The following is a 27,656-nucleotide window of genomic DNA, read 5'->3' as shown; positions in this document are numbered from 1 at the left end:
GAAGAAAACATGCCCAGATATTTATAGGGTTTACCTCTGGTTGTTGAGATTATAGGTTTTCCCTCTATTGCTTTATAGTTTCCAAATGGTCTACAATGAGTATAAATCACTTTCAAAATTAGACTAATTTTTTAAGACACAGTTTCTGCAAGAGTGAGTGGTCCCGTCCCAGTTCCACAATGGAAAAACATCTTTTGGGTCACCAATCTCTTTAAGACTCTGATGGCAGTTTGGGCCTTCTTCCTGGAAAAATGCTCTTACACGTACCGACGCCCCATCCTGCATCCCCTTGGGGTGGCCCAGATGCCAGGGAGACGCCCACCCCTGCCTGGAAGAAGCAGAATTGCTTGGGGGCCAGCCGCAGCTCTCTGTACACTGACCAACAATGCTGAAATTTCACACGAAATGTGTAAATTCAAAATGGAAGCATCACAAAAGAAGCCCAGGAGCAGTACTGACTATATGCCACCTCAGCTCTGCCCAGATCCCAGTGGCAGGTCTGACATCCTTGGGGACACGGCTGCACTAAGCATCCAAACATTTCATCTCTCCAGCTGACTCCCTGGTTCACAAGGGCCTTGAGGAAACATGTGGCTGCTTTTAGGGCAGAGGTTTCTAGCTCTCAAGGCCAGAGGGACCAAGTATAGGAAAAATAAACTGCCATGGTATAACCAAACTTTGTAAGTTACAGAGTATAAACATTTGATGCCAGAAATTGTACATTAAATTTAACATTGAAAAAATATGATTTGGAAATAGAAATAACTATTCAAAGTTTCTGAATTTATTACTCCTCAGATCTGAAATCCAAAATCTGACATTCCTTTCTTATGCCCCAAGGTGTCAGTCAATGTCAAGTTGTGAACCTTGTGTAGCAACATGCAGGAGAGAACTCATCTTTGAATCCTTAACTGGGAGCAGATTTACTTTTATTCAGTTTCATAACATTAAATAGCTGTTCACAAACATAGTTACTTCCAAACATGGACAGAATCTTTGCACAATGGCTTTTAATACTGAGGGTGACCATCCCAAGATATTTGTAAAATTCTGGGATTCCAACATCATCATATTTCGTTTTCAGTAAAGTGTTGCACCGCAACTTGATAATTTCTATTTGTAGCTGTCCCTTCACGTTATTAACTGAGAAAGGTGAAATGAAAAACATTAGTTCATTTTCATAAACTTTGAAATCAGAGAACCTTATTTGGAATTCCGTCTTCTACTCTTTAGTTTTTGGAATACAGTTCAGGCCATCACTTTCCTTTTCAGAAACTACTTTCAGTGTAGGGACGTGGGCCACAGTGTTCCTTGCTGAATGCATTTCCCAAAGACATAATTTCTCCAGGAATGAGCAAACTGAATGATACATTTGTGTAACCACTTGTAAACGCCCTTGCAAAGAAATATCCAACATGTTTAGGTAAGCCATATCGTCAGCTAAAAAGGCTAAATAAGTCTTTGACCCAATCTATGCTAGTTAAGCTGAGGCACAGGTTTTCCTTCAGAAGACAGGAAAAACTCAATTTTTTCCAACAGTTCAAAAAACTTCCTTAGCACCATACCACGACTCAACCACTTAAGGCACACAGAGCAGAACAGGCTTCCACACTGTGCACCTAATTCATTGAACAAAGCACTGAACTTCCTGTGGTTCAAGCCATGGGGATGTATCCAGGTTATGCTAAGTTACTATGGCCGTGACTAAAATGGCAGTGTGGGCCTTTTTTTTTTTTTTTTAACATTTTAGCACAAATTGATTCTGGAGAATGTGGCTGTGTACAGACTTAAATTCTACATCTTTGCAAAGCCCTGACACTTTAAATTTAAGGTGTGTAACAAGTGTTTAACACCATTCATCGCAGAATTACTGTCTGTGCTGATGCTAATTTTGACCAGTCTACATTAAATTTTTAAGACTTTTTTCAACACATTTAAATCAATCATCTCCTAAGGTTGTGCTAGTCTTGGTTCTTCGGTTATATCAAAAGTTTCATCAACATCATAAATAAATACAGCCAACTGGGGAGCATCATTTTTATCAGCGTTTTCAAGAGCTGCAATAGAGAAAGCCACAAATGACTTAGCTTTTTCTTGCAACTTGTCCTGTAAGTTCTCAGTCATCTTGTCCACATGTTGTGCAACATATAACCAGTCATATACTGGCAAATGCTTATCTCTGTTCAGGGCACATAATTTCTGCAGCACTCAACAGACATTATTTTATAAACTCACCATCTGTAAAAGGTTTTGATTCACTGGGGAATTTTCTCATTTAATACATAACTACATTTCATAGCAACATCACTATTTTATTCCCATTCAAAAGCAAATCATGTTGAAATTTCAGTCCTTTTTTCAGTTTGTTAAGTCTTTTATCATGCCTCTTTTCTGTATATCCATCACGGTTCTTACTATGGTTTGTTTCCTAATGGTGTCTTAGATTATATTCCTTTGACACAGACAGACTTTGTTTGCATATCAAACAGGTAGGAACATTCTTTACCTCCAAAAAGAAATGAGCTCACTCTCATTTTTCTTGAAACAAGTGGCTTTCTTGCTCTCACTTTCATTTTCCCACTTTGAAAGAGACAAATGCATAAGAAATATCAAAATGTCATGTTTACTAATAGGAAAAAGTACTACTTTGTAAGAAAAAAGTATTAAGTCTTCTTTTTCAAAACCTAAGTGTGATGTTCGCTCCTTCAGAGCTGGGGAGGACTCTGGGAATGGTAGGGGTCGCAGCAAACCGAGCTGCTTCCCCGGGCGGCTGCCAACGTGTAGGAAAGCAGCCCAGAGCAGCCAGGCTTTCTGATGTCACAAAAGAAGCTGGAAATCCAGATTTTAGTGTGAAATTTCTTATTTTTAAAAATATTAATAATAAACTCAATTTTCTGTCTGTAAATACTGTATAAGCCACCATGTCTACTCATCAGATTAGGCAGATTAGGACACTGGTTTGGGGTCTTTGGTTTAAACCTGGCAAAAATTCTACTTGAAGGTTCCTCAAAAAGCTCAAAATAGAAATACCATTTGACCCAGGAATTCCACTTCTAGGAATTTACCCTAAGAATGCAGGAGCCCAGTTTGAAAAAGACAGATGCACCCCTATGTTTATTGCAGCACTATTTACAATAGCCAAGAAATGGAAGCAACCTAAGTGTCCATCAGTAGATGAATGGATAAAGAAGAGGTGGTACATATACACAATGGAATACTATTCAGCCATAAGAAGAAAACAAATCCTACCATTTGCAACAACATGGATGGAGCTTGAGGGTATTATGCTCAGTGAAATAAGCCAGGCAGAGAAAGACAAGTACCAAATGATTTCACTCATCTGTGGAGTATAAGAACAAAGCAAAAACTGAAGGAACAGAACAGCAGCAGACTCACAGAACCCAAGAATGGACTAACAATTACCAAAGGGAAAGGGACTGGGGAGGATGGGTGGGAAGGGAGGGATAAGGAGTGGGCGGAGAAAGGGAGTATTACAATTAGCATGTATAATGTGGGGGGGCACGGGGAGGGCTGTGCAACACAGAGAAGACAAGTAGTGATTCTACAGCATCTTACTATGCTGATGGACAGTGACTGTAATGGGGTTTGTGGGCGGGATTTAGTGATGGGAAGAGTCTAGTAAACATAATGTTCCTCATGTAATTGTAGATTAACGATACCAAAAAACAAAAAAAATCTACTTGAAGAGAATTAAATGTCTGACGAGAATGAAATACATACTTCTGAAACCACAGTTTAAAAGCTTCTTCAAACAGAATCCTAGAAGGTACCCAAAAAGGAATCTAAACTGATGTGTCTCAAGGGCCATGTCTTTTGCAACATCAAGGTCACAGTTAACTAGGATAATACTCATCAGCTTGATCTGATTATGAGGATGACTTACACGTTTCTGATACAGGGAGAAATTGTACTTCAAAGTGCCAAGTACCCCTAAGCTAGGGAACTAGCCCCTCCCTAGGGAACCCTGACAAGTCTCACTCTCCAGAGCTCCAGCATCCCTTACCTCTCTAGGTGCTGTTCTTCCTGTCTAGTTAAGTCCTTTGCCCATTTTTTAATTGGGTTTTCTTTCTATTATTGAGTTATAAGAGTTCTTTATATATTCTGAATACAAGTCTTTTATCAGATACATGATTTGCAGTATTTTCTCCAGTCTGTAGAATTTCTTTTGACTTTTAGGTGTGTCCTTTTTAGTACAAATATTTTCAGGTTTGATAAAATCCAACTTCTCCATCTTCTCTTTTGTGGCTTGTGCAATACCCTAACCCAAGATCACAAAGATTTACTCCTGTGTGTCCTTTGTAGTTTTCTATTTTAGCTCTTTCATTTAAGTCTTTGATCTGCTTTGAGTTAATTTTTGTGTATGGTGTGTCCTCCGATATACTTAATCATGCATATTAGAGATTATTTCCCATCAGTACACAAAATACTGTTTCATTTCATTTTACAACTGCATAAAAAAAAAAATCTTCTGAATGTACCAGAAAATTTTAACCAGTTTTCTACTGATAGATATTCAGGTCAATTCTAATTTTGCATTGAACAACTCTGTAATATTATTTCACCCATGACTGACTTTTAACTGTAGGACTGATTCTTAGGAGTGGAACTGCAGGATAAAATGATATGTGCAACTGTAACTGATAGATACTGTTAGGTAATTAATCTCTGTACAGACTTCACTGATTGCACTTCTGTCAACAAAGTATAAGCATTTCTCTATGACACCACTACAGTTTTCAAGAAGTTTTAGGCTGTCCATTTATGATGTCCCCTTCATCTTTTCATGCCTGCTGGTAGAAAGGCTGGATAATACTGTTTCCTTCTCTAAAATCAGGCATAAGTTATTTGGGGGAGTGAAATGAAATTCTGTTATGTTTGAATCCAGTGGACACATTCACTTTCAGCACAAGATACAAAACGTACCTTTTACTCATCCCATCCTTGCTCATCAATCTGATTTGAAAAGCATCCTCAAAGACTTCTTTTAATTCATGCTGAGTGACTTTGTCAGGCAGGTTCTTGAAAAGAGTGTTCTGGCATTTCTATCTACATAATCCCCAAGAGAATATTTTTAGTCTGAGTGTTGATCTCATAAGCAGAAAAAATACTAAGAAAAAACAATTCTCAGAGTTGGAGACTGGAAACGCTATACAGTCTTTCAGTTAACAAATACTTGAACACAGAGTCTGGGTGAGGGTCTGTGCTATGTGCTGGCGATGAAAATACACACTTGGCTCTTGGAATGGTGGTCTTACTTGGGGGGAAGGCTAGTAAACAAATAGTCACATAATTAGGAACCATTGTAAAGGGCCAGGAAGGAAAAATTAAAGGGGCAAATGAGAACATCTACTAAAGAAAACTTAACCTAGTCTGGGGAAAAGGAAACATTTTTCTGATCTAATTTAAAGGAAGTGACTTTAAGCTGCAATTCTATGAATGGGTTGCAAATAGCCAGGGAATGAGTCCTGGAAAGAACGTTATGCAGAGAATGTAAGGTAGAACACGATAGAGAGTAAGGTAATAAAGAAGGTGATGACAGAGAAGGGGAGCTGTGCAGCTGTCGGAGGGAATGAGGGCAAGGTGGGTAGTCTGTGTGGTGGAAGTAGGTGACCTGTTGGGAACTGAAGAGTACTTGCCCGGAATCAGAAAAGGATTGATATTCCCACCTGAACCAGAGCCAGGTAAATTCCCAGGTATCTATAACAAGTCACCTCGTTTGCATTTCCCTTTGGTTTCTTCAGTTTAATTTCATACCCAAGGACCTTCATGCCACTAGGTTCCACAGCTTTATCCTCAGCAGCAGCAGATTTAAAATTCACATAACCAAATTGCCTTCAGAGATGCAGAAAAAAAGAAGAAACACACACAGGTTTCTGGCTGGCCAATCACACTAGACACAAGAGCAGAAATGAGCATTGAGTCAAAAACAGCTGCCAAATTTACAATTTAAACCAAGGCTCCACCAACTGGCAATATCACTGTCATGAAGTAACTGGGAGCAGTGGTCCTCATCTGGGGGCAAACTTGCCAGTGGAGGCATTTTTGGCTGTCATACTGGGGGAGTGCTAGTATCTGGTGGATAGAGTCCAGGGACGCTGCTAAACGGCTTATAGTGACCCGGCCAGCCCCCCACAACAAACAATTATCTAGCTTAAAATGTCAATCATGCCAAAATCAAGAAACCCTGTTCTGAAGCAAAGAATCAGTCAGTGCAAATTCATCTGTGCAAGTCTTTATTAGTTTTCTATTTAACTGACCAAATTTAACCGCAAGCTACAGAACATGAAGTTTGAAATCAAGTTTTTAAATTTTTGTTTTAGCCATCACATTTGTGAATTAGAACAACAATCTTATTACTACTGTGGAATGTGTTAGGAAACCCAGGGGCATTTACAGTAAGAACTGTTGTAATGCAAAAGGAATTCTTATTTACTGTAATTGTAACAATATTTCAAAACACAGTGAACAAAAACTCTAAGAAGAGGAATGAAACAAAAGTTGTGGCATAGGCTCTGGAGCCAAGAGTGCTGGGCTCAAGTCCTGGCTCTGCCACATTCTCACTATGTGATGTTGCACACGCTACTTAATATCTCTGTGCCTCAATTCCCTCCTTTGAAAAATGGGGATAATGACAATCATTACCACTGAGGACTGTCTTTGGATTCAAGGAGTTAATATAAAACAAGGAACTAAGAACAATGCCTGGAACAGTGAGTGCTCAACAAATGTTTACTATTGTCTTCTTATTTTTTACCTAAGCAATTCTGAGTACTATTAAATAAGCATGCTCAGACCCAAAACATACGTCTCTGATGAGAAGCAAGTGGGAAAGGAAGAAATTCAACTTGGCAAAAAAGCAGAATTCAGACAGAACCTGTATTTGCCATCAGAACTAGGGATTTTATGATTAAATTTGTGACTTAGTTTAAAATAATTCTAGGAAAATAACATTGCCCATCACTGGAAAATAGTGAAAATATGTTTCTGTAAAGATAGGGGAAGATCTTGGAATTATTTTTAACATTTTTGTTGGAAAAAATGGGATAGCAAAGTTTATTATAATGGATCTCCTAAATAAGCCACATAAATACAGCAGTCCTCCCCTATCTGCAGTATCACGCTTTCCACAGTTTGTTACCCATGGTCCACTCCAGTCTGGAATCAGATGGTCCTCTTTCCGATGTAGTCAGAAGGCCAATAGCAGCCGAAAGCTACATCACAGGGCCTACGTCATTCACCTCACTTGATCTCAGCAGTAGGCATTTTATGATCTTACATCACCACAGGATGATGGGTGAGTACAGTACAGTAAGAATTTTGAGAGAGATCACACTCCATAACGTTTATTACAGTATGTTGTATAATCATTCTATTTTATCATAAGTTGTTATCAATCTCTTACTGTGTCAAATTTATAAACTTTATCATAGGTATGAATGTGTAGAAAAAAACATAGTATGTATACGGAAGGTTTAGTACTATCCACGGTTTCGGGAATCCACTGGGGTCTTGGAATATAGTTCCCCCTTAAGGGGGGGGGACTACTATACTCATTTTGAATGGCAAAAGACTGAGGTAAAATCCCACCAAAGGGTGAAGAGTTGGTAAAAAAAAAAAAAAAAAGGATCTGACAAGACAGAAGTCTAGCAACCCACAATGAAAGACAAAACTACTGGAACCCCTAAATTCTCCAGGGATAATAAGTGCCGGGCTGATAAACTCTTAACAAGATTCTCAATTTACCACTATTTACCTGGATAAGCCAATTCTGACACCAACAACTGGGAGATCATTTTTAGCAAAAAATTCAGAGACCAGCTTTTAGTTCAGCAGAAGTTTTTTTTGAAATTCAGGTTTCCAACGATCTGAAAGTTACAGGTGGCTCAACTGCCATACAAAAAGCTAAAAAAAGAGAGAAAACACTCAAAAAGTTCTGAAAGAATGAAGCTGCAAGTTCACTGAAGACTCTAGATTATTAGAACCCCAAGCTGCAACAAAAATCCCTTTGCTCATGGTCGGGGCTAACAGAGATTTAGTTTTTGCCAATACGAAATTCTTCATGTGTCTCTTGGGCTTTAAAACACAGCAAAGAAATTTACCTTCTAATTTCTGGTTTTTGGCTTCATGGGAAGCCTTCTGTATGGCCATTTCCTTCTTCTGTTTATCAGGTATTTTTCTGGATAGGCTCTGTGGGCAAGGCCAGAATATGGTATTTTTAATGATCTGTGTGCTATTAATGAGTAAACCTGGCAGCTTTTGCTCTATCCACGAATATCATAACTACACTCTGCTTATTTCTCACAAGACACACAAGTTAAATCTGGTTCAGAGTACTTCTGAGAGAATTTATAAATTGAGAAGTTTCTTCAAGTTCATAAAAGAAATCCAACCACCGCTACCCCAGGGCTTTCCTTAAATTCAAATTCCTTGATACTGGCCACCACTTAACTGAACTGCTTTAGGTCATTCAGACCTTCCTCACTGCCTTTGTCACCAGCCTCCCTGTCCTGTTCATCTGCCTCAGCCCCAATAGGAAGGCCTTTTCTCCCTCTGGCTCATGTCAAACACACAGTTCTTTTTCAGAATCTAAATGAAAACCCACCTCTTCAATTACTGCCCACAGACTTGTTACAAATGAGAGTGACAAACTGTTAAGAGAAAGTGCTCACAAACCTGACTATATACACAAGTATCAGGAAAAAATTCACTGCCACTGAACCATTTATCTTGAAATAATTTAAAATGTATTGCTGTTGTATTTTAATAAAAATGGTAAGAATTACTGCTTTGGAATAAGGGGCATTATGACTAGCACACATAATGTAGGGGGGGGCAAGGGAAGGTGGTAAAGCACAGAGAAGACAAGTAGTGACTCTACAGCATCTTACTACGCTGATGGACAGTGACTGTAATGGGGTATGTGGTGGGGACTTGGTGATGGGGGGAATCTAGTAACTACAGTGTTGCTCATGTAATTGTATATTAATAATACAAAAAAAAAGAAAAAGAATTACTGTTTTGGAAGTAATACCATTTAAAATATTACACAGACTGTTGAGACAAAAAAAAAAATCACCAAGAATTGTGTTTGAGGGACAATTAACCTGCTTGGCTCATTAACACAAAGACAGAAACAATTAATGGATAATATTCAAAGAGAAAATTCTGACTCCGGTCATGTGGACAGCAGAGGTCAAATGTCCACTGAGACTCCTCCCCAAGGAAGCCACGCCTGAAGGGTCGGCCAGGCACGGTCAAGGCAATCTTCTGAAGGTGGTATTTTCACAGAATCCCTCCAAGAGTGATGTAGATTGGCACACGGGCTGACCCTTGGCATCTTACACTGCTAGCGGGAACGCCCCTCGAAGAGGGTTCTTTACCTTCCTCTTCCTGGCCCGGCTCACTGTTCTTACCTTCATCCTGTAGTTCTCATTTCTCCTCTCGTGGTGCTTTAGCTTGGTGCTACTCCTGTCTTTTGGCAACGTGGCCCACGTGGTTCCCTATGTGTGTGGTGATACCAGTTGCTCAGCAAACATGAGAGGCAGAGATTTTCCCCCTCTACTTTATTTTTTGGAGCAGTAGTAACCTTCTAACCATTCTTCTGAGGGATGACAACCTGAAGGAGAAATACCAACAGTGAAGGATGTCCTTCCCGTGAGGTTACAATCACGTAATACACTCGGCAAGTGCAAGATTTGGTCAGGCATGAAGGTAACACCTATGTTCTTCTCTCTACGACTAATTTCTCAATGTGTAGTAAGAGAGCTCGCATCACCAGAATCAGCTGGCATGCTATCTAAAAAAAAGAAAACTCCCGAACTTCATTTAGAGCTTTCAAATGAGAATCTTTACAGGGAAGGATCTCGGTTTCTAGAAGTATGCAAGCTACTGCCCTAGGAAAAAAAAAAAAAAGTCAACTACTGTTTAAGTAGTTCCCAAGGCTTTAGAGTCCCACCTCTTTGCATATAAGTGAAATACCAAAGAGAGCCCCCCATAGGCAACTGGAACATGTATAGGAATGACAGCCAAGCCCCAAAGATTGGACCTCATGCTTCCTACTTACACCATCAATTATCAGCCCACAGCTAATAACTAGGCATGGTATTGTAAAACTAAATGACTCAAGATTTTAGCAGAATACTGAGTAAGTCTCACTATATACAAAAGAACAAAATGAAGAAATATGGGTGATAAAATAGAGCAACTGTCTTTATCTGTTGCCAGTATTAACTAGGAACAATGTCATTTTGGAGGGAAGGCACCACTGGTATTACAGTATGACTATATCCCTCTAAAATCTGGATGTTGAACTCCTAGTCCCCAGAACATAAGAACATGACTGAGTTTGGAGATGGGGCCTTTAAAGAAGTAATTAAATTACAATGGGGTCATGAGTCTGGGCCCTAATCCAATATGACTGGTGTCCTTATATGAAGAGATTAGGACAGAGATGAAGGAGGGATGTGAAGACACAGTAAGAAGGTGGACACCTACAAGCCCAGAAGCAAAACCTCAGAAGAATCCAAACCTGCCAACAAACTGCATCTTCAACTTCGGGCCTCCAGAATTGTGAGGAAACAAATTTCTGTTGTTTTGGCCACCCAGTCTCTATTTTATTACAGTAGTCTTAACACACTAATACAATCAGAATATATATATAGCTCTCAACCCACATCACAGGAAGAGATAAGTAACTATAATATGACATAATTAGTATTGCTGATTATGAACAAAATTTACAGGCAAACAGATGAGGGATATATCCAACTGGCATGAGAATGATGGGGGATCAGGGAAGGCATGTGAAAAAGACCAGGGCTTGAATTAAATGATTTCAGTAAGCCAACATTAGGGGATAGTTACCCTGAAAGTTAACCTAACTGTGGTATTACCACTATATGTTGCACCAATCCAAGTAAGCAGGTCTAGGACCCACATTTTGAAGAGGAATGACCAATGGTGACCAGTGTGAACAGTCTAGAACACTATCACATGTGTATCAGCCTCAGGAAAATGTAAAGTGAATACTCCTGTTTTCCTTCAAGCTAACACAAAAGCTGTATTCATCAAGAATTTTCTGACTCTGATTGGTATAGAAAGCTTTTGCATTAAATTGTTAACATCATAGTATAGCAGTTGCTCTCTTAACTATGTCTACTTAACTATGTCATACTAAACTATGTAGTTTAGTCTATGGCTGGATTAAATGACAGTCTCAATTCCAAAGAGGACTTACTAACTTGATGCCCATGATATGCCAAGCATGTGTGGCTAGTAGGTTACTCTGTGGTACTCCTAGTACACCTGGGCATTTCTGTTCCCCTAAGTTGAAATGTATCCTTAATAAGTATCAATTGCGCTTGTTCACAAACCTATACATGACCACTGGATTTGCAATTTCAGTTACATAATAAACATCATACAAACCAATCAAATCAATGCAAAAAGTAATTTTTTTTGAATCTATGAAAGCAAATTTGAATGCTTTGGACATCCTTGACAAAGCTTAAACAACCACAGTCAAATTAGGTGTGGGTGAGCAACTGTAAAAGGATGGAAAAGAAACTACAAATGTGGAAGTCCATATTCAAATTGCTTTAGTAGGGTTTTAAAATTTTTTGTTTTGCTTTAAAGAAACAAACTTTAAATTGTGGAAGATGTACTATGGGTGTACATTATACAGGAAGAACAAGCTAACTTCAATAGTGAACTCAAAGTCATTTAGACCAACATCAAAAACTTGACAAATGACTGTATTTAACACGCTTTAAATTAAAATCAAAAGTTGTATGGGTAATACACTTTTGAATGATTATAAAACAACTACTAGACTGAATAAGGTTAGAGAAAGTTTCTGTTACACAACTAGCTGCTCAAAGTGGACACTGAATACATGCTACCTGCCTCTCAAAACAAGATGGCTTGGCAGGAAGACTAAAAAATGAATCAGGAAAGAGTAAGGGCTTTGAATTCGGCAGAACCTTGCAAGATCCCTGCTCTGTCACTTATTAGTTGTGAAAGCATGAGCAAGTTAATTAATGGCTAAATCTGTTTTCCTGTCCTTAAAATGGAGCTAATGCCTACCTAATATTGCTGCTGAGGATGAAATGACAATGCATAAGGCCGTAGCAGAGTGGCTGCATATATGAAGCATTCAATATTCATTAGCTGTGTTGTGTACCCACTCATCCACCTCAATTCTTTTTGGACTCAAACCAATCTATATTCAAAGACCAATGCAAAGGATCCCCAGCTAGAAGCAGAACATAGTAGGGACCTAAATATCAAAGAATAAATATGGAAACATGTTTTCCAGGCACACAAACTAATGCAATTCAATGAAGCAATTTTAAGAATTAAGAAATTATTTTCAAACCAGTATTTCCAGGCAACCATATCACTTTTCAAACAAAAACACTTCTGCATTTCCAAAAATAAACTGCACTTTGTCATGATGTATTAGTCTTTCATGTAACACTGATACGCAATTCGCTAATACATTGTTTGAAATTTTTTATCTATGCCAATGATCTGTAATCTTTCCTAAAAATGACCTTGTCAGATTTTGCTACCAAGTTTTGGGTAGGCTTGTGAAACTAGTTGTGATGTGTTCACAATGCCACTTTTGAGATTAAACAGTGCAGTTTAATTTACTCTGGTTTTTGACTGTTGACATGTTATTCTGCTCCACCTTGTACATGTTAGCAGTGTTCCACCTCATCTCTACTGCCATTGTCCTCATCTTCTACTTGCTTTGGGGAAAGATTCGTTTTTTTCAGTTCACCTTGATTTTTTTCCTGCTTAAAAGGGGCAAGATTATTAGGCACATCACAGGGCCTTCAACACTCCATGCTCTGCATGTCTTGCCTCTAGAATCTGCATTTCCATTTGTAATGAGTTCCTGTTAGGCATCATTCTAAAGTTAGGATTCCATTTTCATTCGGATTCTTTCACTGGTAACACCAAAGAATATAAAAATATATAGAAAAATACTTTTAGTATGTTTGTAGGTAAGGTCTCGCATGATCTAGAAATGTAAACTCCTCAAGGTGAAAAAGGCAACCTTCCAGTTATTTCTCTTTTCCTCTCATTCTGCTCGCTTCATCTTGCGTTTTCAAGTAACTGATGTTTTCTAAAATTTCACTACCGACTGTTCACAGGGAAGCACACAGGGACAAAATGAAGCCACCATACGGGAACAAAACCAGGACCTACATTTCAAGTGTCTTTACGTCTCCAGACTGAGCGCTCAGGGTCAAGTGATGCAGCTTCCATCTCTAACTCCCACCAAAATTTACAACACAAATAGGGAGTTTCAAACCAGAACCTACAGCCCCCACTTCCCAAGGTAACCCGCACAATCTTGCCCCGGATCAGTTCTCTGTTTAAGGCTATCTCCGGTTAAGCCCCGCCCACCTAGAGTGCTGCAGGCCACCACGCGCTGTAGATCCGGGTAGGACGTCCCGGAGGGGCCTGCCGCGGCTCTCAAGGGCCAACCATTAGAGGGCGACCTCCCACCAGCTGCCCAAGACTCGAGGCCCGGGAGGAACACAACCGGAAAACGGCGCCCCCCGTGACTCCGCCTTAACCAATCAGAGCCCGCTCCGCCTCTGGGCCAGTCCCGAGCCGCTACGCCAGGAAGGGGCGGGTGGGGCGCGAGCCTGGAGGGTGGGTCTCAAGTGGAGTCCGCTAAGTGCTTGCACGCAGGTTAGGTTTCTGGGGATAAGAATGTTCCTGTTTTCAGGGTGCAGGGAGGGCACCTCTCATGTGAGGGTCTAAGACCTGCTTCAAGGAAGGTCTGAAGGCCCTTCCTACATGTGCCATTTCTCAAATTCCTTCAGTTTAAAATATTCAGTATGGCAAAGTGCCAAATTTGGGTAGTTTGTCTTGAACCCCCTCATTATAAACACCTGAGGAGAAATTTGGCTATTTCCAGCTGAGGTAAAAATTATCATTTTTTACATTTAGGAATTCCATTTATGAGTAACTTAGATAAACAGTTACACTGAATGAGAGATAAATACGTGAATCTTTATTGCAAACAATCTTTTTATTATAGACATTTTCAAACATATACTAAATAGAGTACAAAATGAATCCCCTTTTACCCATCACCCAGCTTCAAAACTTCAATATTGTTGCCATTCTTTTTTTCAACTATTCCTTTCTCTACTTCTTTCCGCTTTCCCTCGCTCCTTCCCTTTTTTAATTTTTGAGTTTTTTTAAGTTTAAACTGAATCCCAGGCATCCTGTCATTTTGCCTGCAAACACTTCATTATGTACCTCTACTGGATATTGGCCTTGATAGCATCTAAGATCAAATCAGTGCTCAATTTTCCATCTCAAAAGTATCTTTTTACTGTTGGTGTGTTTAAGTTAGGATTCAAAATTTTCCACTCATTACATATTGTTGATGTCTTAAATCTTTTTAAATCTATAACACTCAACCCATCTTTAATGCTATTTGTTTTTTGAAGAAACCATGTCATGTGTCATTCTGGATTTGGCTGATACCTTTGGGGTGTCTTAAACATAGTTCTCCATCTGCTGTGTTCTTGTAAACTGCTAGTTTGATCTGGAGGCTTCATTAGATTCAGGTTAATTTTCTTTCAAGAAGACTTCATGGTGGTTCTCTTGCATCCCTCTAGGAGGCACTTAATGTCTGGTTGTAACACTTAGAGTGATGTTAAAATTGACCAGACAGTTGGGTGTTGTCAGCTTCATCCATCCATTATGATCATCGACCTTCTACCAGATGGTTCTAGGCAGTTGTTTTGTAAAGTAAATAATTGAAAACAATCTATTATTCATTAATGGGGGAAGGAGATATGTGTGGGGAAGTGATAGCAATCAAATTGCCAAAATGTTAACAGTGGTTAATTTAGATGTTGAGAATAGAAGTAATTATTTCCATTTCATGTACTTCATTTTTTCAAATTTACTAAAATGGAAACAAAAGAAATCCTGCCTATGCATGCCTGACAAAGGGGTGACAGACAGGGAAAAAGATGAGAGGAAAGGTTCCAAATCCAAAATTCTAGGCAAGGGCAGTCAGGAAATCCAGAGAATGAGGCTAGGTACTTAAATATTAGATTTAAAAATACCAGCTCCTCTTGAAGGTGATCCAGAGAATTTGGTAGCAGCTTCCAGGTCCTCCAGCCTCACCCAGCCTGTGACCATCTCTCCTGAGCCAGGGCACTGTTATCTAGCCAGGTACAGCCTCACCTGAATCCCTACAGTCCCCAACCCGAGCCTTGGCCTTTGTTCCTAAACAGCCCCCCAACTGTCCTGCCCTGCTCTGTGCAGAAGCTTAAAGAAGGTGAGGCTGGGGTGTTGCATTTGAAGAGGCCACACAAAGAGATATTTACCTTAGAGAATAACTTCCATCCTCAGACTGAACCTTATAGATTTAGTAACCTGGACACTGTTTGGAAGGACACTGCTGTCAGTGTTGGACTCTGAATCTCTTATTTATGTGCGGCCAGGTTGTATATTCCTTCTTTAGAAATGTCAAGACCTTTCAAAGTCCAGTCTGACTTTGGCCTAAGGCCATTCTGGCTTTTAAAGGTAATTGGTGGCTGAGGCAGGATTCAAACCTGGGCAGCCTGACTCCAGCGCCCTTGCCCACCACCTCTGTACCCTACTGCTTTGTCAGTAGAAACACTCTAAAGTTCTTGTCTCCTGTTGAAGAGGTTTAGACTGTTAGAAAAATATATTTCCAGGATCAAATTCCTTAAATCTGTCCCCAACGTTCTTGCCTCTTAAAAGAAGAGAGATAGTTTTTAAAAAGAGTGAGAGAGAAAATAAGAATGATTATTAAGTATTATGCCTATAGTTTGGGGTTTTAAAAAAAATCTGTTCATTCAGAAATGTGTAAAGATAAGCACTAGCAGAACAAGCAGAACGTGTGACCTTCAACCCAGTGGACGGATGGGTCCGTTAAGGTTCTTGGTTGCAGACAAAAGCAAGCAACTGACCAACTCAAACAGCAAAGGGATTTATTGAAAGGCTCTCAGAGACCCTGGTGGGGCACCAGCCGGCCATGGCACCATCTTAGTCTGGGCAGTCCTTGCAGGCTCTTCTGGCCACAGTGCTGGGCATGCTGGGCATGCTAGGCACCCTGGGCAGCGACTTCCAGTGGGAGTGGGACCCTCTTCAAGCTACTGCTGCTGTTAGCTCACGTTAAGTCTCCTTGGCATCCAGCTGGCGTGGGGGTTCTACAGGATCACGGACACTGGGCTGTATCACCACCCAGGTCCAGGCAGCCAGAACGGATCCAGAGCTGACGGCTCCACGCCTTTCCCTTCATAGGAAACAGCAATGAACGAACCTCTCAAAACCCACAGGGAGTAAGAGAAGGCAGCAGAGGGGTCTCCAGGGACATCGCCAGGGCTGCTCGCTCCCACACTTGGCTCTGCTACTGCTCAGGCCCCAGGGACAACGGCAAGGATGGTCAGAGTTGAGAGCAAGCAGTACCCCAGTGCGTGCAGGACCGGGCTTCCACTGCGCCTGGCCTTGCTTGAAGCAGCCCCAGGCGCTGGGCCAGTAAAGTTTGCCTCTACCTTGACAAAAAAAGGCTCGCAGTAGGTCTGACCCTCCACATGAAGGCTGGAAAACCTGGGGGAGAAAATGGGCAGAAACCAAGGGAGACTGAGCAGCAGGAGCCCCCGGGCGGCCCGGGCAGGATGCTGCTGTTAGCGCTGCTGTCCTGAACACGTCTGCTCCTGTTGTTGTGGGTCTCAGTGTCCCTCGCTCTGGGTAGGAGTCCCGAGTAAGATCATCCCGCTGCCTGAGTGCAAGTCGTGGGCAAAGCAGGGGTGTCAGCGGTGGAGTCCAAACCCTTTCAGCTTCTGTGATGGGATCTTCGGCTTGGCCTCCCACCAATGGACACACACTGAGGGTTTCCCCCCAGTGGGAAGGGAGTGCAAATGCTAGGAAGCCCCCCAAAAAGGCAACTTTTACCCACAAGGAAAACTTGGGACCAAGAAAATTTGGTGAATCCATTAGAAGACAAGAACGGGGAAGGAGGACACGCTGAGAAGTGTACAAAATGAGATGGGCTCCCAGATGTCAGGACTGATTTGGAAATACCATCTGACTATGTACTTTAAGACTGTGTACTTGACGTTTCCTGAGCAGATACTTAACAGAAGAATGGTGGGCAAATGCATTTTTGTTGATGAGACTAATCTTGAACTTTGTATTCCTAAGGAAAATAACCTTTTCTCGTTTTTGAGATGGAAAGGATGATTCCAGTATGTTCACCTTTGGCCCTCAGCAATACTGGGAGAGGTTGTGTGCGACTTGCTGTGGGCATGGGATCTGGGACCCGTCAGAGAGGTGGTGAAGAGCAGAGGAATCCGACGGATTGGGAGAAAGCAGAGCAGGAAAGGGAACCAGGAAGGCTAGATGAGGTTGAAGAATACATTTACCATGGAGACAGCAGTCATGATCAAGAGCTCACATGTCCTGAACCAGAGACGCTCCTGGAGGTCCCGGGAGTGAGGGTGTGACGGAGGCACCAGAGGCCGGGGTGGAGGAGACGTCTCCAGAGCCTGCAGGGAAATTTTGCCGTCCACGTGGACTTTGACGTCACCCAGGATGACGGCAGGAGTGCAGGAGGTGGAAAGAAGAGAGGGCCCACATTTCTGAACATGGGAGGAGCAGGGGTGCAGCTGGTGGCAGCCAGGAGGGGAGGACACGAGCCCCAGAGGGGCCAGACACTGAGATGGAGTCTCCTGGCCTGGGGTGGGGGAGGCACCAGGCACATGGGGGATTGCTACCCAAGCTTCAGGAGGGGCTACTTCCGGGCAGGTGGGGTCTTGCTGCTGGCCTCTCCACCTCCACCCCTTTTTCTCAAGGGCTGAGCCCTGAATTGCTGTTTCCATTTTTCGTGGTAACCACTGACCTGTGATAAATGGTACCTATGCACTGACATGTAGAGACACTTAGGAGACATACATCAAGTCTACACTAATAACTAAGTTTACACTGATAACTCACATCTCCCACCTTCCCTGGTCCACCAGGTGCTTGTCTGCACACAGCAGGCCCTTCAAAAATGCACGCAGAACCAAATTCCTCAGAAGCCTCAGTCATCTCTGACTGTCACTTAAGAGAGGCCCTCAGGGAGTCCACAGTTAGTCTTTGAGAACAACTGCAAGCTCCAGCTTGAAGTGTGGGGTCTGGATGCTCCCCCACTCTACCGAAGGCCCCCCAGAGCTCAAGTCAGAGGTGACACTGGGCACGGCTGGACACAGCTCCTCCTACGAACCATGTCCCCGCCAAGCCTCAGCTTACATAATGTACAGGGCTCCCTCTGGAAAGTAAAGCTATGGGTGACTTTTATTTTTTATTTTTAAAAAAATTTTTATTAAGGTATGATCGATATACACTCTTATGAAGGTTTCACATGAAAAAACAATGTGGTTACTACATTTACCCATATTATCAAGTCCCCACCCATACCCCAGTGCAGTCACTGTCCTATGGGTGATTTTTAATTTTTTTCTTTTCCTTGAGATTTAATCCTTTCTTTTAAAAAGTTGTGGTACAATATACATCACATGAAATGTACCATCTTAACCATTTAAGTGTACAGCTCAGTATGGCTTAAGCATTTGCACACTTATTTACACATTTACACAACCAATCTCTGCAACTTTTTCATCCTGCCGACCTGAGACTCTGTACCTAGGAAGCAACTCTCCGTTTCCCCCGCCCCCCGCAGCCCCTGGCAAGGGTGGTTTGTAATTATTTAAAACTGTTTTCACTTTTGCTCATCTGTACTTTCCAAACTTCCCACAATGAACATTTGTTATTTTTACAATTGAATTTCAAAAACTCCAGGACATTTTGTGCAGCCCTGTACAGTCGCTTCCACTTTACAGGCAGGGACCTGGGGCCAAGCTGGGGAGGGTCTGCAGGGAGAACTCAGGCCAACGGAGCCCACAGCACGCTGCCTTCTCCTGCCTGGGCACCCGCTGCTCCCACCGAGGAGGCCGGGAGGCCAGGGCTCTTCCTGAGCAGTCTCCCCTCAGGAGGAGGACAGGGCCCAAGCGCTTGCAGCAGGACAAGCTCCAGCCACTAAGCACGTGCTGGCCAAGCACCCCACTGGGCCCCAGGCATCTGGGCTGGGCCTTCCTTTCAGGACCTACTGGTCCCTGTCTCTCTTCTCACCTCACTGAGCCCCAAGCAGAGCTGTCCTCACAAGGTCACTCCTTGCCCATGTCTCTTGTCCCCAGAGATCCTCTGGCCAGCCAGGCCTAAAGCTCTGCTCACTTCAGACCCCCAAGCCAGCCTGCGAGGAGGTGAGGTTGGAGGCAGGTGGGGGCCTCTGCTCACTTGCTGGCTTTCCATTAGTCCCAAGCCCCACCTGTTCTAGATGAAGCAAAGAATGTGCCCTGAGTGGCTTTCAGAGGGTGTGCTGAGGGGCCTGGGGCAGTCGGGAGGGAGCTAGAGCTGGGAGGTGGTGAGGATGTAGACAGTAACCTCCACCTTGTTAATCAGAGGATTTCCATCAGCTTCGTCACAAGCAGTGACGTATGCACGTGCACAGGAAACCACAGCTAACGTGCCAAAACGTGACACTGTAGAATCTCAGGCTCCCTTTCATTTTGCAAACAAAATGGGACCAAGGCTTAGAAAGTGAGGCAATTTGCTGTTGGATGACACACAGCAGGGTGGTGGCAGCAGGGCTGAGATTGGAACCAAGTCCCCTGGACCACCTGTCCCCATCCACCACCCAGAAGCTCCATCAGGTAGAGATCTCAGAGCAGAACGAGCCGACACAGGCCGTGGGGGTGCCAGGGAGAAGGTCCCAGGTGCAGGCTGAGCTAGGGGGGGCCAGAGGGGCAGGAACCCACAGAAGCTCAACCAGAAATGAGGAAGGTGGACTGCATGGAAACACTTCAGAAATTGAGGGTGGGAGTGGGGGGGTCTCCAGGTGGAGGCTTGCTCTGTCAGTAGCCGACTGCCACGTTTCTGCGGGGGAAGGACTTGAACTGTGGCCCTGGTGGTCTGGAGGGCAGACAGCGACCTCATATGCCTTCGGATACATGGATGGGATAGGAACACTGAGGTACTGGTGAGAGTTTTTTAGGCTAAGTGGTGGCAGGGCACAAAGGGGGACAGGTCATGCAGACACCCCCGCAGAGGAGGCAGGTACGGCTCCTAGAACTGTGTGTGGCCCTTTTACCTCAAGATGAAGTGGTTTCAAGACGCCACTCAGAAGGAGTCAGTCTCTTGCTGCCCCTCTGGGCCGCTGTTCCCAGCCAGAGGGTGGGCCCTGTCGCCCGGGGACCCCAAGTCACACAGGATGCTACCCGTGGTCACCCTGCTGAGGCTGTGGGAGTGGCGGTGGGGTCTGCGACGGCGGGACCGGGTCCCCAAGCACAGCGCTTCCCGAAAGGTCTCCCGGAAGCGGCTGGACATGAGGCTGTAGAGCACAGGATTGGCGGCCGAGCTGAGGTAGAAGAAGACGCCAGAGACGACGTGCACGTACTGGAAGGCCAGGAGCAGGCCCTCGGCCCGTTGGGACACGAAGCCCCACATGAGGCGGTCAATGTGGAATGGAGCCCAGCAGATCCCGAACACTATGACGAGCACAACTGTGGGGAGAGAGGGAGACATGGGTGCCTGTGGAGCCCTCTCAACTCCCTCCCCGGCTTCAGTGTGGTCTGCCATTCTCGCCTCCTCTCCTATCTCACAGGCCACCCACACCCGTCACCCATCCGGAAGTTTCTAGAAATTTGCCTGCACGGCCTCACTCCTTTTGAGGAGGCTGCTCTCATCACTGTCACCGACTAAGCAGTGGGCATGTCCTTGCCCCCTATAGCAACTGGACCAGCTGTGGACACCCCAGCCACACTGACCCCATCCCCCTCTCTCACCACAGAGTTTAGAACTGGGTACCGCTTGGCTGTGGACGCTGAGCCCCAGGGTGACACAGACTGAGGAGCCAAGGCCCCTCTGGGAGCCCACGTGGGGGTCATGCTTGCTGATGTGGAAGCAAGAGAATGGGGCCAAGCAGTAGAACATAACAGGAGGCTCCAAGCAGGGAGAGTGACCCAAACCCGCTTGCCTGCCTTGGTCCTGGGGGCCTCCCAGCACCAGCCCCCAGCTCCCCAGGCCCAGCTGCATGTCCTGCCCCGCAGTGACCCCTCCCTACTCAAGAGCCCCCAGAAGAAGGCAGGGCACCCCGGCCAGGCCCTCACTTTCTCCCGAGGTCCCTCCAGCCCTGCTCTTAACCAGCCACGACCTTCCCTAGGTCTCTGCCATCAGGCCTGCCCTGATTTTTGTTTCTGTTTGGCTTCACTGACTCCCTATCCTTCCCCTGCAGTGCCTTCCGCTTCCCACCCCAGCGTGATTCTTCCCCAAATCCCGTATTTCAGTCAGGATTTGCTTACAGCAGACCCTGAGCACAGAAGAACCTCAGGAAGTGAAGCTGGGGAAGGAGGAAGGGAGGGAGGGAGAGAGGAGAGCAGGGCTCCAGGCCAGCAAGCAAGGTGGCCTTAAGGAAACACCCCACCCTCCCAGGGTGAGAGCCACCCCAGCTGAGCAGCCTTGGCCAGCAGGGCAGGGGACCAGCAGGCAGGGGCAGGCGGCCAGGGGCAGTGGCCCGTGCAGGCTTCACGGTTCAGCGCGAGGCAAGCTCAGCGCTCTGGGATCAGTCCCATTTTAAGGGGCTGCACACCTGGGCTCTGGGACACTCTTCCTGGGGGTGAGAGGAGTGGGTCTTTCTCTGGGACTGGGGCAGTTCCCAGGTAGCTGGCTACAATCCTATGGCTTTGACCAAGGTCTCCCCGAGGCCCTGTCCTGCCCTGCCCTGGCTAACCCCACCTACCTGATTCAGGTCCTGTTGGGAGGGATCAGGATGGGGAGGGAATCAATGATTGGCTTAGTATCCATCTGTGTTGCTTCCTCAGGGCCAGTGTTTCGAAACAGAGCCACGTTAGGCCACAGTAAAACCCAGAGCCTCAACCCAGCCAGGTATGCCACGGCCTGTCCCATCCACACTTCTGCCCTGGTTCTCTTTGCCTTGCACACCAGCCCTCACAAACATGCCTCCTGATGAGCCTCTTTTAGACAATGGCCACTGTTGTCCCTCAGGAACCACAGACAGTGCATGGAGGACATTCGTCACCTTGCTTCTCCAACACCCTGTTCTCCTTCTTTCGGGAACTCGGCTCCCTGCAGATACCACTGTGTGGGTCTGGGGGTGCTGCTCACTTCAGCATCCTGCTACTCTGGCCCAGGGGCAGGCCACAACCTAAGCCCACCATGGGCTTGGAATCCTTCCCTGGGACTTTTCAATAGCTACTCAGGCAGAAGGCAGTTCCCTGGGGAACTTTGTGCCCATGGCCATGCCCCCAGGGCTGCTGTGGAGGACAGAGCTGAGACACGCTGAGAAGCAGATATCCCACAAATAGCCGTCATACTGGACCTACCCACATGCCCCTGCCCTGTCTGTGGTTTGGTTCTGTGAGCCAAAGCTGGCTTCATGGCTGTGCCATCTGTGCATTTGCACAGGGCCCTGAGCTAGAAGGGCCCTGGGCATGGTTTAATGCTCTACTGTTGCTATCTGGACATTCTTAATAATTTTTAACAAGGGATCCCAAGTTTTCATTTTGTACTGGACCCAGCAAATTGTGCAGCCAATCCTGTCATGACCTATTAACATTTATCTTTAGTGTGAGTTTCTAGCAAGATAGTGGCACACACAGTGCAAGGGGGGTACTTCAAGCCTCACACTCAGCCTCCATCATAAACCTAGACACTCGCCCCTCCCCTAGGTCCTGGAGACCCCAGCCTCATACCGTCTAGGCTCAGCCCCTCTCCCCAGCAGCAGCACTTACACAGCATCTTGGTCACCTGGGTCCGACCCCTGTCCTGTAGCCGCTGGAGCCTGTAGCTGCTGCTGGCCCTGGCCCTGCCCTTGGCCTCCCTGCTGCCGAGGGGCAGCAGCCTTTCACGCTGCAGCTGCAGTCCAATGAGCAGGTAGAGCACAGTAATGGTGGCCATGGGCAGGCAGAAGAAGAGCAGAGCTGTAGTCTGCACGACCAGGTTGTAGAGGGCCAGGGGGCGGACCGGAGTGCATATGGCCGAACCAGGCACTGTGCCCCGGCAGGGCACGTCCAGCTGCCGGATGCCATGAAGGCTGGTGTTGGGCAGAGAGCAAAGCACGGCCAGGCCCCATATGGCCCCGAGCACACGGCGCACATGGGCCGGAGTCACCATGGACCTGGCCTGCAGCGGGTGCACCACCGCCAAATAGCGCTCCACGCTTAGGGCAGTGACATTGAGCACCGAGGCCAGGCAGACAGTCTCGAAGAGCAGGGTGCGGAAGTAGCAACCACCAGCACCCAGCAGGAAAGGGTAGTTGCACCACATCTCATAAAGCTCCAAGGGCAGGCCCACCAGCAGCACCAGTAGGTCTGACACAGCGAGGCTGAAGAGGTAGTAGTTAGTGGGTGTGTGCATGGTCTTATGGCGCAGGATGACCACGCAGGTCAGCCCATTGCCCACGGTGCCCACCGCAAAAATCAGCAGGTACGTGGCACAGATGGGCGTGAACAGCTCTGTCTTCTGAGGCCCCAGGTACTTGAGTCTCAGCTCTTCGTCAGTCAGGTTCAAGTTCTCAGGGTCAAAGAACCCCCAGGTGCTACTGCCATTGCAGGGCACCAGGCTCCTTGCATCCCCCAGGGACATGTCTCAAGGGAGGATGGAGCAACTGAGGCAGACGGGAACCTGTGGAACAGAAGAGACACCCTGAAAAGTCACTCAGGGAACCCTGGCTCTGCCGTAATTCATCAAATCGAAGGTGCCATGGACACTAAGAGCAACATTAGTTTATGTACCACTGGGAAGAAAAGCTGTCATCCAGTGTAAGATGTAATTTCAGAGACATAAAAATGTACATCTTAAGAATGATAGAAAAGGGGACTTCATATTTACATGTATGATCTATTAAAACCTTTGAATAAATGACAGATCCTTTCACTCATGGGCTTTGCTATCAGCAGTCTCCCCTTAGCTGTCTCCCCTTTCAAGCCATGGGCTTTGGGAGAGGCACTCAGGCTGGCCATCTGTAGAATGGACACAAGGTGTAGCATGGACACAAGGTATTGGGGTTGCATGGTCTTTAAGAACAAAGGCTCTAGAACAACTGCCTGGATTCAAATACAGCCAACTCCAGGCTGTGTGACTACTCGTACGGCAACTTCTCTGTGACTGTTTCCTTATGATAAGGACTTGCGGAGTTTAATGATCAAAAGGTGTTAACACAGGGTCTGCCTGACTGACACATGGAAAAGCCTGGCTATTAGCCATCGCAGTGTGAGAACTGTGTCACTGTGGTGTGAAAGGGCTAAAAATTATAATGCTGATCCAAAAGTTAGTTCTTAGGTGTTTTCTGTCACCTAAACTGTTCAAAGTTGAAATATCTGATGCCCTTGACACTGCCAGTTCTGGAGTTCCCTCTCCTCTCTTGGGCTCCTCATCTCTGCCAGTCTACCGGATACAGTAGTTAAGGACCCAGGCCATGCCAGCTCTACCATCATTCTAGCTGTGACCTCCCCTCTGTGCTTCAGTCTCCTCATCTGTAAAAGGTGGTGCCCTTGGTGCCTACCTCGTGGTTTCTGCAAGAGAATACATACAAAGTTCTCAGGAGAGTGCCTGGTACATTTTAGGTGCTCAAGTTCAATGCATAGGAACATAAACCCATGTTCCTACATGGAGGAGGAAGGACGGTCCAGGGAGATGGGGAAGGGCTGAAACGGGCTGGACTGGGCATGTGGCTGGGCTCCCGGCCCCAAGTGAGCAATGCTGGACTGTCCTCCTGAACCTGTCCCCCAAGCCCACCACCCTCCCCTGATGCAGGCTGGGTCCCTGGATTCACTCCCTAGCCCTTCAGCTCCACGGCCTCTCCTCAGCCAGGGTCTCGGGACCTCCCGTCGCCCATGTTTCTGTGCACCCACCATTCAGCTTTCTTTCCAGGTTCTTCTTTCTCCCAGACCCCCAAAATTCTTGATCTTGGCTATCTTCCTCTTCACCCAAACCTCCACCCAGGCTTACCCAGCCTCCCTGCCTCTCCCACACCCACTCCCCACACGCTGGGATGGAAGCGCATTTTCACCCACGAGCCGCGGGAGTGGGCCTGGAAAGCGCAGTTGACCAGGGTGCCAGGTAGGCGCCCCCGCCCCGGGGGAGGATCGCGGCACCGATGTCCCCAGCCCCTCGACGCGCTGCTGGCAAAAGATGGGAAGAACCCGGGAGGCTGCGAGTCCCCCGGGGAGGGGGCGCCCCGAGGGCCCCGGGCCCCTACCGCCCTGGGGAGACCCTGCCCGCACCCGCGCCAGCGCCCGTCCACCTACCAAGCCGTCGGCGGCCGGCGAGATGTAGGTGCGGGAGCCACCCTCCGGGGCGGGGCGGGCGTCCACCGACCCACAGACCGCGGACGCGGCTCCAGCGGCGAGCGGCTGCGGGCTGACTGCGGGCTGCCCCCCGCGGGCCCTCGGGCGGCCGGCCCCATCGCCCAGCCCGGGCACCCGCGGGGGGAGAGGGGGCGGGGCAGTGTCGAGCCCGCGGGGCCCGCGGCCTCAGGGCCCCCCCGACGCACTCATGGGCTCCCCCCGGCAACGCCCCCCCGCAAATGGGAGCAGTTGTTTCCAAGCGTTTGACGGGACGCTTCCGGGAGCACCGTTACCGCTTGGGACGCCCACGACCATCCATTTTACAGACGAGAAAACTGAGCCTCAGCTCAAGTTCGAGTGATCTGGACTAAAGTGATCAGGCTAAAAGGCTGGCTCCCGGGCCTCCTCCCAGGATCCAATTCGCTTAGTCTGGGCAAGGTCCAGCAATCCCCTTTTTTTGGCAAACAGGTTCCAAAGAGCCCCAAGCCCCTTCGAGAATCACTCTTTAAGAAGCCCCGAGAGGGGTTAACTACAAAGACCCGGGCCCCAGAAAGGCTGGCTGTGTGCATGGGAAGACGCAGCGCCTCTGGGCCTCAGCTCCCTTCCTGTAAACGGTACCACGGTGACCGCCACTGTAAGCAGGCTGTGAGACACCAGCGCAAAGACACAAAGACGGAGCACAGGGCCCTCGTGGCCGGCACTGGAGAGCGGGATGGGATATCATCAGTTAATAAGAACAGGAGGCAGGACCTTTCCCCAGACTTCCCCTGCCCCACCCACCACCCCATGAGTCACTGTCTGGCCTTGAGGACTGGGAGTTAGACCCTCTTGAGTTGCCTCCATTGAGATTTCCCAGGAACTCCACATGTAAACAGCCCCGAACCCAGGGAGGATGCAGGCAGTACAGGGGCAGACGGTCCTCATGTCCTTAGGGGAAAGGATTCTGGGCTGTCCCTGAGGGTTAACTACTCGGCCCCAGATGAATGAGCTTTCAAGATCCTGGCGGCTGTCAACCGGATGAGCAGTGGGGTAGGGAAGGGGGGCAGTGGGAAGGGGCCCAGCAGTGCCACTGGGAAACGGCCCACTGCGGAGTCCCAGAGAACATTTCGCATGTGATGAGCATTGTTCACTCCTGCCCCCATCACAGCAACACACTCGTTCACACCACTTTGCACACACTCCGAGCATCCTGAAACCCCCCGTGGACACTTTGGAGGTGCTCAGAGCGCAGGAAAGAAGGGGCAGAGACCCACCCCTGCCCTACAGAGGCAGAATGGCTCCTGCCAGTCGGGACTTCCTACAGCTGGCTGCATCACTTGCAGCGCTAACTGCCATCCCAGACCATGACAGGCCAAAACGGCCACCCTCCAGAAGAAGAGGCCCCGCAGCCACCATGGCAAAAGCCACCCCTGCATGGCTCTGAGGCCCCTGGGTGCACCTGAGCTCAAGACCACCACGGCAGCACGTCCCATCAGAACCTGATGACGTCGTTCTGCCTCCCTGCTCTGTCCTGAGGTGGCTTCCCAGGGCTGTGTCCACTGGGAACACCACAGAGCTGAGGTGTGGAGTAAATGGATTACCCAGGTTTTGGGGGTATACAGCTCAATCTCCTGAGTTTAGCTGGTGGGCATCTGCTCAGACCAGGTGGTAAGGGCCCAAATCCTCAAGACAGAAAATCTGCCAAGAGACAGCCACTGGGACCTCCCAGGTCCTGAACCCTTGCAGGGCTAAGGGGCCCAAGGCACTTGACTAGCCCTGTAGCCCCTCCTCACCCCACTAACTCCTGTGGCCAGACAGCTGCCCCAAGCCAGACATCTCGGCAGCTCCTGGAATGCCCACCATTCGCCCACCCTTGCTCTGCCTTATGCCTATAGAGACCAGACAGGAAGGACAAGATGAGCTCAGGAACACTGAAGCATCAGAGGGCGGGAGCCTGGCAATGTGGGCAGCCCAGGACCCACCAGGAATCAGGCTCAGCAAACATGGAGACCTGGAAACAGCAAAGGTCTGGAGTGGGAGCATCACTGTGTTTACCTGGGCACTTCCCCAGGTCAGAGAACTCTCCACTTGGCTCTGCTGGGGGGACCGGGCCAGGCGACGGCCAGGAGAGAGAAGTGGAAATGTCTGAGCCCGCCTGGCTGGCGGTATCCCCAGCACAGGGGCTGGGTTTGCGCCTCAGTAAGATATGCAGCCTGTGTGTGGTCATCCACACTCCCTGAACCC

The 27,656-nt window shown here is 46.8% G+C and overlaps 1 protein-coding gene, 1 long non-coding RNA gene and 1 pseudogene across 5 annotated transcripts; 1 reads left to right on the top strand and 2 right to left on the bottom strand.

The window, feature by feature from the left end:
* Positions 1 to 1,969: 1,969 nt before the first annotated feature.
* Positions 1,970 to 13,575, bottom strand: LOC118925401 (uncharacterized). Of its 4 annotated transcripts, XR_008998144.1 has the most exons (5): positions 13,438 to 13,575; positions 9,435 to 9,637; positions 5,733 to 5,853; positions 4,945 to 5,067; positions 1,970 to 2,057 (listed from the first exon to the last, which is right to left on the bottom strand). It is a non-coding gene; the product is annotated as an uncharacterized LOC118925401 (long non-coding RNA). The 4 variants fall into 4 exon arrangements; XR_008998143.1 differs by lacking the exon at positions 4,945 to 5,067; XR_008998145.1 differs by lacking the exons at positions 1,970 to 2,057; positions 4,945 to 5,067 and adding an exon at positions 2,069 to 2,580.
* A 2,488-nt stretch (positions 13,576 to 16,063) lies between these two features.
* LOC118925927 (T-cell leukemia translocation-altered gene protein homolog) lies at positions 16,064 to 16,687 on the top strand (annotated as a pseudogene).
* Positions 16,688 to 18,666: 1,979 nt separating this feature from the next.
* Positions 18,667 to 25,618, bottom strand: NMUR1 (neuromedin U receptor 1). The gene is made up of 3 exons (XM_036912287.2): positions 25,395 to 25,618; positions 22,878 to 23,769; positions 18,667 to 20,630 (listed from the first exon to the last, which is right to left on the bottom strand). Exons 2-3 carry the CDS (start codon positions 23,728 to 23,730, stop codon positions 20,248 to 20,250), a joined length of 1,236 nt encoding a protein of 411 aa, XP_036768182.1. The 5' UTR covers positions 23,731 to 23,769; positions 25,395 to 25,618; the 3' UTR covers positions 18,667 to 20,247.
* Between the last annotated feature and the right edge of the window lie 2,038 nt (positions 25,619 to 27,656).

Source organism: Manis pentadactyla, chromosome 6, assembly GCF_030020395.1.
Source record: "Manis pentadactyla isolate mManPen7 chromosome 6, mManPen7.hap1, whole genome shotgun sequence".
NCBI lineage: Eukaryota > Metazoa > Chordata > Mammalia > Pholidota > Manidae > Manis > Manis pentadactyla.
This window is presented reverse-complemented; position numbering and strand designations above follow the sequence as displayed.